Below are 13,663 nucleotides of genomic sequence, written 5' to 3' on the forward strand. Positions count from 1 at the left end.
TTATTTTTTAACTCTTTGTTGATAGTATTTTAAAAATGCTAATGACCATCAAATCATGTATGGAACATGATGGATATAAAGTAAAAGTATTTAGAATTATATTTTCCTTATATAGGAAGTTTTAATACTCTTCTAAAGTATCTTATTGAAAGATTTAAAGAACTATTTTTATAATCATGCAAAAGTCTTTTCTAGAGTTATGTTGTGAATAATGTTTTCTGTACGATAATTTTTTCATGTTAATTTGTATACTATTTATATCTTCTATTAACTTTAGAAATATTTCTCTAGAATTTGTTACCATGATTATTATATATCATCTTGAAAATTACATTGTACAATTTTGTTTCTTTCTTGAGCATTATGAATTCTGTTATACAACACAGTCAAATTGAATTTATACTTACAGAGTTTCAAAAAAATTGTCTTTTTTGACACAGAACAAGTAATGTTGATGTAGGGATTCCTGTAAAATACAGAATTTTCAGGGATAATATTTGCAGTACTTATTATGATATCTATTTAAGCTACACATTTCTCTGTAAGAGAAATCAGAAATCAGGTTGGTAGTTGCAGTTCAAGAGTAGAAGATTGGTCAGCTTAATTTTATGTATGCCAATTCAGAAGACAATATTTTTTGTTTTAGGGTGAAGGGTATATAAGGCTAAAGACCAGGGCAATAGATTAATGCTGGTTATCTGGGTGAGAAGAGCAGTTCTAACAACACAGCTTGGAAACAAATCCTAGGGGAAGTGGTTGCTTGTATGTAAGGAATACTGTATTTATAACTTTAGATATTTCTAATTGGCAAATGGCATATTCCATATATTAAGTTATTGTCAGACAGATGACCTTATAGTGTTTCAGGAACCTTAATTATCAAAAGAAGAGACTGAATTCTAATCTAGTCCATAAGCCTCATTCACCAAGACAAAAATCAATGATAATATGTTATTTGAAATTTTTTATCACTAAGTATTAGGGGGAAAAAGAGCACTTCATTAACTCTTTATCTCTTAATTTAACCAGAAATGTAAGTTGATCTTAAATTTATGGAACATTTCATTTATATCATACAAATTGTGCTGGCATCATTCTTAATGATATTAACATGAATTACCGTTTCACTAGACAGTACAGATCTATATTGAGCGTAAGAGACACATTTGGTTTGTCAACACTCTACGCAATTATCTAGACCAGTACCTACGAAATACGTTCTCAATGAATACTTTTTTGATTGAAAGAATGAAAGGATGTCTCAAATATATAAAACTGGTCTGAGAAAAAAGAAAATAAATTGTTCATTTTAGAGTTAGCATGTTTTTGAATGAAAACTCCAGTTTTATATTTACTTATTGTTGACATTTATCATAACTGCAGTATATTCTACCATTTATTTTTTAGCTAATGGAATTTAGAGTGACAAACTGTGATATCAAACTTATGTATTCTTTGGTAGATTGTTAACATTTTGGCTTCCTGTACCAAACACGCTTGAAAACAGAAAATTTTATAGTGTACTATGTGGTCATTTTATTTTCAAAAATATCTAATAATGTTTAAATCTCTCATGTGTTTTATGCCTTCATTCATTTCTATTTTCTTGTTTACATATCAGGGACAAAATAGGAAATCCAATAATATAACAGCGTGCCCATGTTTAGTTAAGGCTTATTCCGTAAATGTGATCTGGTGCTTTACATGTAGACAATAAAATCAAATTCAATGAGGACATTGAAACAATTAAATAATTGAAACATGGAAATGGATTTCCTTCCTATACCTCATCCTGTTTTTTTTGTTCAACATTTTGATTGCTGCAACCTTCAATTTGGACAACTTTTTTTCTCTTTTCATTTGAGTGAAATTAAAAGGATGTAAGTTTCCTTTTAATCTCCCCCACACTAAACTTACTGATTTCCATTAGCAATGTTTTATCTAATGAATGTTTTTAAGGTCCAATTATCTAATTATCATGTGGTCTATCATCACATCAATATTACAGGGGGTTATATCACAGGGTTAAGTCACAAAGTGGGTTAATGATCGATGACTGTGACTTATATAAGAATTCTTATTGGCAGTGGGAAACTTGTATCACCCATCTCTGGAGTAGTTTCAAGTTTATTAAAGAGTAAATTAAACTTTACTAATTGTTTTATTATCCACTAACTAGATCCACTTATAATTATCTTAAGCATTAATATTTTTTGACCTATATGGAAGTAATGACAGAACTCAGTGGAAAGAGGACTTTAATAAATCAAGCAATGAAATGGGTTTATGATGCAATACCAACTGGAATCCTAATGGTATGGTAAGACTGTATGTCTTCTGAGCTCCAGTACAAGCTTAGGATGTGTGCAGGCTTTTGGTTAGTTATATGTAGGTATCTGAAGGAAAAAAATCTTCTTTCCTCACTTACATCTTCATCTAACTATAAACACTGCAAAAGTGATGCTTTTCAGTGTCAAAGTGAGTCTCAGTCTGACTCCTACTAGTCTGAGAATGGTTCCTTGTTTTTTGGTCATGTTGCCCTGCTCATGTTTTATGCCTTATTATGTGGTTCAGATGCATTCTTGCTGAATTTTATTATTTCCATTGCTTTTATTCTTGGTCACTGAAGTTTTAGAGCATCGAGTGCTTACAGCTGTAGTTTTTCCAGATGTTCTTGGCACAGAATTCAAAACTGGTGACCAGGTTGGTTTTTCAGGATTAAAGCCCTATGTAGGCAGTCAGATTTCCACATTTACTTTTATAGGAAATTTTCAAGTACATTTTTGAACAAATACTTGTTTTATATAATTTCCTTTCATATGTTTTTTTCTCCTTCAAAAATTAAATATTCCATAATCAGCACAGTATTCATTGGGAGAGGAAAACAAGAGGATATCTACGATGATAACTGACAAGATATCTAAAATGTTATCTAAGATATTAGCACTTGAATTTGAGCTCCATATGCTAGCATTTTAGGAATGAATGAATGAATGATTACATATTTTCAGACAGGTATCTTTTCATTTTAATGAAATTTAGAATACTTTTAACTAGATGCTTTTTAAATAGTTCTCTATTTTCTTTTGTGTTTTCTTCAAGTTTTTCTATGACTGCATTAAAGATGGCATCTGCAAATTTATTTCCTATTTCTCTGTGAAATAACTGTTCTTCCTAGGTATTGGTGAGTTAAAGTTAGGTACTTTTTAACATAATGCAAACATAAAATATGAAATTATTCCTTAAATAGGAAGCATTTATCTTCTTATTTTTGTTTTTTTAGAAGAGCTACTAGGGCTTTTGAAATTGGTTTGATAGTGATGATCATATTAAATATGTCCGCTTCCAATAGAGAAAATGTGAAAGTGTTTTAGAAGCTGTTAATATATGAATATAAGCTATTTTTATTCTTACCTCGTTTCAAACGTTGTGTGAAGTATGAGAATCATATTTTATTATCAAAACTTGTTATCAAAAATTGATCATATAAAATATATTGGTACCTTTCAAGACTCCCTTTTTCATTGACTGTCATGGGTCTTCCAGACACTTGATAGCATAGAGACCAAAGGTATGAAAATATGTCTTCCATTTTAGGGATACTTTAATCATGATTTCCTTATATTCTGTAATATTTTATACTAATGTTGTTTTTCAAAATTATGGATGGAAATAGTTTATCCAATGTTTCATATCTCTGCTTCACCTCAAAATAAAACATCCAGAGAGACATGAGTTAATCCCAGCTTCACCAGTTACCTACTACATCACCCTAAACTATTACTTGATCTCTGTGAGCCTCAGTTTTCTCTTTTGCAAAATGAAAATAATATCTGTTTTTCAGTTTTATAAGGAATTAAAATAGATAAGTGTAATGCATAAGTATGAAATTATACAACCATATGGGACTTTTATTATTACTGTGATAGCCTAAATTAACACAGGAAACCATCCAACCACACACACATTCCAACAAATACGAGATTAAATCTTGTAATTTTAAAAACAAACAAATATGCAGACCCATTGCCACTTTTGAGTGTAAGAAAGGGAAAACCTCAGATGCCATGTTTGAAGAGGTATTTCAAAACCAAAGTAATTGATGGGAATTAAAGCTTACCTGTACATTAATGGAATATCTGAACTAGATACACGTCTAGATGACAGTGAGTATAATGTTTGAGTGAAGTGGAATGTTGAGGCTTCAGACCTCTTATGGAATTGGAGTTGAGCTCTCAGTATAAAGAAAGGAACCTGGAAAAATATACTGTTAATAAAATAATCTTATAAAAAAACTACTACTCTCTGTCCTGAGGATGCAGCATAAAAATAGAACAATCCCTGGGAGGCCGAGACGGGTGGATCATGAGGTCAGGAGATCGAGACCATCCTGGCTAACACGGTGAAACCCCGTCTCTACTAAAAAATACAAAAAACTAGCTGGGCGAGGTGGCGGACGCCTGTAGTCCCAGTTACTCAGGAGGCTGAGGCAGGAGAATAGCGTGAACCCGGAAGGCGGAGCATGCAGTGAGCTGAGATCTGGCCACTGCACTCCAGCCTGGGCGACAGAGCGAGACTCCATCTCAAAAAAAAAAAAAAAAAAAATAGAACAATCCCTAAGGACTATGAGTGAATAAAAGTCTCAAGAAAAATCAGAACCCTAAACCTGTGTTATGTGTGTATGCAAGGTTTAAAATGGAACACTTTGCCTCAAGTGTAAAAATCAAGGTGAGACTTTCAAAACTAGTCTCGAACTGATGAAACTTGTAATGACCCCCAGAAAGGCAAACCAGCAACCTTCATTTAAGAACACTTCTTCCCAGAACACTTGCCACTTTGGCTAGAGGCAAGCCGTACTCAAACGTTACAAAGCATGAAAGGAAAACAAGTAAAACAAGAATTTTTCCACAGATAGAAGAAACATAATTTATACTCCAGGAGCCACACATAAATACAGAAATGAAAGATATCTTAAAATACGTTTATTTAAATATTTAAAAGAAGGGTAGGGTAGAACAGGATATAATGGCAAAGGAACACAGATAATACCTAGAACTGAAAATATGATTACTGAAACAAAAATCTCAATGATAGATAAAACATCAGCTTTAAAAATACCTAGATAAGAGAATTGGAAGCCAGATCTCTAGTATAGTATGTGTTGCAGAGGAGATGCTCAGTACATTTTAGTTTCCTTCCCATTCTTTCCTTATTTTCCTTTCATCCATATTTTCTGTTGTTGGCACATGATATGAGAATAATGAGCTCCACTTTTGCTTTTGTTTTACCCTGCTCATATGAGTGAGAAATACACTGTAGACTATTGAATCTTTGATGCAAGGAAGGAAGATGTTATAAAATATTGAGCTTATTATTCATTATAGGAAATTATCTGGCTTTGACCTAAGAGCAGGTACACAAAGTGGAATTTTCTGTAATAACTTACAATGTGTTTCATCTGAGGACAGAGAAAGAATGTCAAGGGTTTAATGTATTTCACATGAGTTGTGAGTCTAAATTAATGCATTTCTTAAAAATTGCTAGTTCAATAAAAAGGAATAACTTGATTTAAAAATGTGTAGTATAGGGATTGATTTTACTTGTTTAAATTTCTGTTACACGTGATAAATTAGTACTAACAGATAAACTAATATTTTCTCATGTGTAGTCGTTTACTTTTCATTTTAAAACTTTTGTTAATATTTCCCATAGTTTCTGAATCAGAGATTTCCCAAGAAGCTGATGACATGGCAATGGAAAAAGGGAAATATGTTGATGAACTGAGAAAAGCATTGGTGTCAGGAGCAGGACCAGCTGATGTATACATATTTAATTTTTCTAAAGAGTCTTGTTATTTCTTCTTTGAGAAAAACCTGAAAGATGTTTCAGTAAGTAAAACTTTCCAAAATGTTACATAGTAAAATGTCAGAGCACTTATTGAGGGATTATATTTAAATTTAAGTAACTACTATATTATTCCCAGAACACCTCAGAAGCAAAAGCTTGAAAAGTACTTAGTTTCCGAATTGGAAGAGACTTCAAAGCTAAAGTCATTAAATATATTAATGAATCACGAAAAATAATTATTGGAAAATATATTTAGTTTTTAATGCTTGAAAAATTTTAAAGTATTACAGAGTTAATTATAATCTTGAAAAAGGTGGGATCAGAAGTTTTAGCCATTGTGACAGGTCTTATTAAAATAAGTTTTGTGAAATATTGATTTTAAGAAATAATATATCTTTGAATATCAAATAATTATGACTTATTTTCTACTTTATTAGAGTGTATTTGAAATTTAAAAATACATAGTCAGGATTAAGGATACTTTATTTATATTGTCAGATTTAAAAATATTAAAATAGAAATAATTTGCAGCCTAAGCTTTGCAGACAAGAGTATCTGCTACTTATTCTGCTCAGTTCCTGCACCAATTCAGATCAAGGCAGGTGGTTTATTTATTAAAGTCTTGCACTAATTATTTGTATATTTTACCTAAGTTGAATAGATATTGAATTTGTTTTTTTAGCTGGTGGTTTTTAGTCATATGTGAGAGCTATCATTTCTGAAGGAGAGGGAAGGAAATGTTTGCTACGTTAAGTTAACAAATAGCTATTGAGAATTTGTTTTAGAGCTCAACTTAGTTTAGAAAATTATTTTAAAACAACCTTTTAAATTCAGAATAATTAAAGAGATTTCTTTCATTAGAGAAACATTTGAAGAAACAAATGGAATCATTATAAATATATATTATCATGTAGGGAATAATACAGAGAAACTAGCCTTAGTAATTTATATTTAAAATAAACATTTTCTAATTAGCTGTCAAATTATGTAAGTTTCAATATGCTGTGTTTCTTAAAATGGTAATTTAAAATAGGTACAGTAAGAAGGTTGGAACTAGCTACTACAATTTTGTTATTTATCGTAAGTGTTCTTTCCTATGGCCCAAGCTCAATCAGATGATATTATATATTACAGAAGTGCAGACTCTTCGAATATTTTGAAGCAGATCATTGCCAAATTGGGATCAATGCCATTTCCCATTCACTAAACATTTGCATGTAACAACTAGCATTATTTTGTGCAGCCATTTTCTAGTTTTTATCTGTTTCATACATATTGATACATAATTCCAAATTAGTGAGGTACATTTTGGAAGGCTGAAAGGCTTTTGATATTTTTGACATGGTAAAAGATGGGGCTTGGTACAGTTGGCATTTATATTAATCTGTTCTCACACTGCTAATAAAGACATAACCGAGGCTGGGCAATTTATAAAGGAAAGAAGTTTAAATGATTCACAGTTCCACGTGGCTGGAGAGGCCTCACAATCATGGCAGAAAGAGAAGGAGGAACAAAGTTATGTCTTATATGGTGGCAGGCAAGAGAGCATGTACAGGTGAACTCCCCTTTATAAAACCTTTAGATCTCATGAGACTTACTCACTTTCATGAGAACAGCATGGGAAAAACCCACCCCCATGATTTGATTACCTCCCACCATGTTTCTCTTACAACATGTGGGAATTATGGGAGCTACAATTCAAGATGAGATTTAGGCCAGGCGTGGTGGCTCATGCCTGTAATCCCAGCTCTTTGGGTGGCCAAGGTGGGTGGGTGACCTGAGGTTGGGAGTTCCAGACCAGCCTGACCAACATGCAGAAACCATGTCTCTACTAAAAATACAAAATTAGCCGGGCATGGTGGCACATGCCTGTAATTCCAGCTACTTGGGAGGCTGAGGCAGGAAAATGGCTTGAACCCAGAAGGTGGAGGTTACAGTGAGCTGAGATCACGCCATTGCACTCCAGCCTGGGCGACAAGTGCGAAACTCTGTCTCAAAACAAACAAACAAATAAGAAAACCAAAAAAACAAGATGAGATTTGGGTGGGGACACAGACAAACCATATCAGCCTAGATGGAGTACTTGCCATGGCTGGCAATACATCAGGTTTTACTCCTTCTATGAAGAAAGAGCTTTAAGTCCTCTTGATTCATGTCTTCTACAGTTGGTTTGGCATCTATCAGCATCAAAGACTCATAATAATCCTGAAAGATTTTTGCTTGCCACCCTGAAAGTAAACAACTTTATCAGAGCCAGCATCTTGAACTACAGGTACTACCTTTTCAAGAAGTGTTCACAAGAAATGGAAACAGCCTAAAAGATTACCAGCAATGCAAAAAGTGTGCTGGTTCCCTACAGAATGTCTTAAACCACTACATTGCAGTCTAAATAGCTGTCTCCTTATTTATTCATTTATTTATTTGTTTATGAGAAAGAAAAGGCTATTCTCAGAACAGTTTGATAAGGAGGAGTTTGTTCATGGCTTGACTTACTTGAGAGGTATTTTGGATATTTAAATGAGGTAAAACTTCCAGTGCTGTTGTCAGCCTTATGGATGGATGCAGCTGAGAGATCACAAATTCATTTGGCCAAAGTGTCATGGTAATCTTCAGTATTTAGGATGTGCTTCTGCAAACTGATTTCAGAGTGACAATATCTCATAAATTCATCTGCTGGCAAAAAAAAAAAAAAAAAAAAATTGCAGACAATTGGAATGAAACATGGCAGACAGAATACTTTTTTGAAGCTAATTTTGCTTGGATGACCTAAAAATTGAGGAGTTTGTAATACTTTTCTTGATGACACAGACATCTGATTGTTGCCAAAAATGACCTCCTAAACTTAGAAGAAAGGAAAAGAATGAATATAAATTCAACTCAAAAAGTTGTGAGTTCTGTTGTTTCTTAATGTAAGGTTGCTCCCCTGTGACAAAGAGTTGCTCCCAGATGCATACCTCTGAGAGTCAGGATTTTAGACATTTATTGCCATCAGTTCAAGAAATTTTGTGTATCTAATTGTGTGTTCACTGTACAATTTGAACATTTTGGATATCTAACTTATATAAGAATTGTTTGAAATTTATATTTATAACAAATTTTCTTTTTTTTTTCTTAAAAGGAAGTAACCACTATTTTAGTATTCAAAAATACCTGATATTTTGAAAATACTATCTTATGGTTTGTCTGAGTGAGAGAATTACAAATTTTTCTCTCTCTCTCTCTCTTTTTTGAGATAGAGCCTCGCTCTGTCATGCAGGCTGGAGTGCAATGGTGCAATCTCAGCTCACTGCAACCTCTGCCTCCCAGGTTCAAGTGATTCTCCTGCCTTAGCCTCCTGAGTAGCTGAGATTACAGGTGCATGTCACCATGCCTGGCTGATTTTTGTATTTTTAGTAGAAACGGGGTTGTGCCATGTGGGCCAGGCTGGTCTGACTTCAAGTGATCCGCCTGCCTCAGCCTCCCAAAGTGTTGGGATTATAGGCGTGAGCCACTGCACCCAGCCAGAATTACCAATTTCTAATGTAGTGAAATATTTTAAATTTTAAACTTTTTGTCAATATTTATACACATGTTTTAGGAGCAGTGGGTCCAAAATTTTCATGAGATTGCTTTTGAGCTTATCCTCCCTAAACTTCCCTTAGGCGTTAATTGGCTTTTCTTTATAGATAACATAGATCCTTTCATTTTAGCTTCATTCTCATTTGAATAAATGTCGGGTGAACAGCTACACACTATTTTCTTTCTCCATAGAGTGTGAACCCATGTGACCCTTCCTGCCTAGTGCTCTTCATTTAACAGTAGATTGTTCTGGTTGAAAGCATACTGTGGTGCCAGCATTTGGAACTCCTCATCTCTTCAGCACAAGGACTGTCACTCACACAAGAGATCATTTGTGTGCTTTAGGTCACTGTTTTCCCTCTACCTTTAACAATTTATCCTGATTTTGCCATACAGACTTTGTCCTGCTAACAATGCATCTTAATGAATAATATATTCATCTTCCTTGTTTGCTTTCATATCTCACTCTGTTTCTTTAGAAAAAATTCATTTATGAGTCAAAGAAAAGTACTTAATTCTTTTTGATAAGAATAAACTTGGGCTAATCATTTAACCTTAACTGCGTTGTTCCCCAGTGAAGGAAGCCATGAGGTTTGAAGAAAAATTAAACATGATTTAGTACATATATATATATCTGTATGTATATACATCTCCACACACACACACACACACGTATATAGTGAATATCTAAAACACTAGAATTTGCTACAAGTCTCTAGTAGAATTAATGCAAAGTCTTCTATTTCTTTACCCTCATTTCCCCTAGTACTTAAATAGCATAGAAGTTTATTTTTCAGTGATATAAAAATCCAAATAGGCAGTCCTGAGTTAATATGATGGTTTTATGATTTTGGAGACACAGGCTTCTTTGTTGCCTTGGCTTTTTTTTTTTTTTTTTTTTTAATTGTGACAGGGTCACACTTTTTTGCCTAGTCTGGAGTACAGTGATGTGATCATAGCTCACTGTAACCTCTGATACTTAGGCTCACAAGAACCTCCTACCTTAGTCTCCCAAAGCACTGAGATTACAGGCATGAGTCAGTGTGCCCAACAGTCTACTTTGTAATTTTTAACAGATAGTTTTTATTTCATAGTCCAAGATAACTTGTCTAGTTTTACTATTATGCTCACCTTTGAGGCAGCAGGACCCAGTTAAAGAGACAGGAAATAACATGTGCTTTTTTCTTTAAGATAGTCACTCCCAAATTTGATACATTCCTTTTGCTTACGTCCCATTGGCCAGAATGTAGTCACATAGCTTCACCTGGCTGCAAGGGAATCCGTGAAATGTAATCTTCAGCTGCGTCCTGTGCACAGAAGTTTTAATTACTGTGTAAAAACTGGAAGATGGATATTGAGGGTCAAGTAGCAATCTATGCATTTAACATTTAGGGAAGATTGAAACATCATTCAGAAGGCTTTGTTGTTTTTGTTGCAAGGATATTTGTTTAGTATTTCATTACAAATAAGGGTTTCAGTCATCTCAATTTAAGAACTGTTACAACATAAGGTATATCCTGCTCTATCTCACTATATTTTATAAGTTTTTATTTACTTTTTAGTGGAAAATCCATTCTAAGTTTCAGACAGCCTTCCCACATTATTTAACTGACATTTCTCAGATATATGAAAATGAAGTAAAACCAGTTAGCCAAAATAAACATCCAGAGTTCTTTTTTAAAACAGCAGTCCAAAATCCTATATTATTGCCATGTGTCCCTGTGGTTTGAGGGACTCTGAATTCAAAGGGCTATTTGCAGATGAAATATCAGAATTGTAGCATTTATTGTGTCTTCTGCCAAAGATTTTGTCAAAAATAGTAATGACTTTCAGGTCTTTGGGAATATGGGTTGCAGATGTGTTGTTTGAATGTCTGAAAAGGAAATCATAGTATTCTTTATTTTGGTCATAAAAGTATTTGTGTACATGTGCTATTTTGATACTAAACACTGTATAATTTTGTGATCTTTTTGGAATGTGAGGACTAAGTAATGTAAGTGGTGAAGAAATCCCATTAAAAGTATACGGTTTCTAGCTAATCCATACATTAAATTTTAGAACTACTTTGAAAAACAAAAATATCAATGTTTAGTTATACTATTTTTTGTTTATGGACCTATTTTATTTCTTGCTTCATATTTTTCTGCCTTTATTTAAAATGTTTGCTTTGATAAATATTTTAAAGTCATTATATCTTAACTTTTTTGTTCAGAAAAGAAACAACTTAGCATAATAACAGAGCAGAAGAAGGCATGGCATGGTGGCTCATGCCTGTAATCCCAGTACTTGGGAAGGCCAATGTGGGAGGATCACTTGAGGCCAGGAGATTGAGACCAGCCTGGACAATATAGTGGGACCCTCATCTCTACAAAAAAAGAAAAATGTAAATTAGCTGGGCATGGTGGGACATGCCTGTAGTCCCAGCTACTTAGGAGGCTGAGGTGGGAGGATCACTTTAGCTGAGGAGTTTGAGGCTGCAGTGAGATAAGCTAAGATTGTGCCAGTGCACTCCAGCCTGTCCAGCCTGGGCGACAGAGACAGAGTGAGACCTTGTCTCACAAAACAACAACAACAGCAACAACAACAACAACAACAACAAAAACAGAAGTAGAAAGTAGCATGTAAAAACTGTGTTGTAAAAGGACATTTCAATTTAATAATATTAATATTTGCTTGTTTTCAGTTAATCTGCTTCAGCGTGCAATCTCATACTTCATCAAATGCACTTGGTATTGTCACTGTTTATACATGAAACAATACATGCTGAAAGTATAAGTGAGTTGCTAAGGAAAACAGAGGTAGTAAGCTAAGCTAGAGTAAAATTCAGGTCTGTTTTATGAATCCCAAATCAATTTTTAAAAAATTTGTTTAGGGATAATTTACAGACAATTAAATGTACCTATGGTGAGTATACAGTTTTCAGTATTCAGGAAAGCACTTTCAAGCCTCTTTGCAGTCAGGCGCCCAACTACCCATTTTCTTCTCCCAACCCTACCTACTCTGAAGGCCCCAGACAGCCATTGGGCTGCTTTCTATCGTTATAGATCAGCTTTACATGTTTTAGAATTTCATATGAATGGAAGGAACTGTGCAGTGTGTATACTTGCTTATAACTTTATTTGCATAGTATAACATTTTTGAGATGTCTCATTATGTGCTGTATATCAGCATTTCATTCCTTCCATTGCTGAGTAGTATTCCATTGTATAGATATACCACATTTATGGTGATTTCAAGTTGTGGGTTGATGTGAATAAAGCAGCTATATACATTCATGTCTAAATCTTTTTGTGGGTATGTTTTAATTTTTAACAACTTTATTGTGATATAATTAACATAAAATGTGCATATAGAAGGTATACAACTGGGTAAATTTTAAAATGTGTACATACCCATAAAACTATCACCGTAATCAAGATGATAAGTCCTTAACCTGCTCAAATTTTTTTGTACCCATCGTAATTCCTTTCTCCCTCTCTCCTACCTCTTTACTCAGTCCCCAGAAAACCACTGATCAGATTTCTGTCATTATAGATTGGTTTACATTATCCATACATTTAACCATACAGTATGTACTTCTTTTTTTGGTCTGATTTCTTTTATTCAGCATAATTGTTTTGCGATTCCTCCATGTTGTTGTAAGTTTTAATAACTTATTCTTTTTTTCCTGCTTAATGGTGTTCCATTTTATAGATATACCCCAATTTGTTTATGCATTCACCAGTTGGGTTGCTTCTAGTTTTGGACTATAACCAATAAAGCTGCTATGAACATTTAAATATTTGTATGGACATATATTTTATTTGAATAATATATAGGAGTAGAATAGTTGGGTTATATGGTAGGCATATGTTTAATTTTTGAAGAAACTGCCCAACAGTGTTCCGTAGAGTTTGTACTGTTTTACATTCCCATGATCAGTATATGAGTTCCAGTTTCTCCACATCCTTGTCATTACTTGGTATGGTCAGATTTTTCATTTTAGACATTTTAGTGGGTGTGTGACCATATCTCATATTTTAAATTAGCATTTCCCTAATGTCTAATGATATTATTTGCCATCTGTGTATCTTCTATAGTGAGATATTGGTTTAAATCTTTTACATTTGTTTTTATTGGGTTGCTTATTTTCTTACTGAGTTTTGAAGAACTCTTCATATCCTTAACAGATACACAATTTGCAAATACTTTCTCCAAGTTTGTGGGAGAAGCAGATAATTTCTTAATTTTGAGGAACTGAATTTTTTTCTTTTATTAA

General features: G+C 33.5%; 1 protein-coding gene across 4 annotated transcripts in view; it reads left to right on the forward strand.

Moving 5' to 3' along the window:
• Nucleotides 1-13,663, forward strand: part of XRCC4 (X-ray repair cross complementing 4) — a 289,569-nt gene that overhangs the window by 29,836 nt on the left and 246,070 nt on the right. For 2 of the 4 annotated variants that reach the window (XM_045393995.2, XM_065546472.2), the window contains exon 3: nucleotides 5,713-5,888. The exons of the other annotated variants lie outside the window; for them this stretch is intronic. In XM_045393995.2, coding sequence (XP_045249930.2) covers nucleotides 5,713-5,888 — 176 coding nt within the window. The remainder of the gene's footprint in view (nucleotides 1-5,712; nucleotides 5,889-13,663) is intronic. 4 annotated transcript variants of the gene reach the window in all.

This window comes from Macaca fascicularis, chromosome 6, assembly GCF_037993035.2.
Source record: "Macaca fascicularis isolate 582-1 chromosome 6, T2T-MFA8v1.1".
Lineage (NCBI taxonomy): Eukaryota > Metazoa > Chordata > Mammalia > Primates > Cercopithecidae > Macaca > Macaca fascicularis.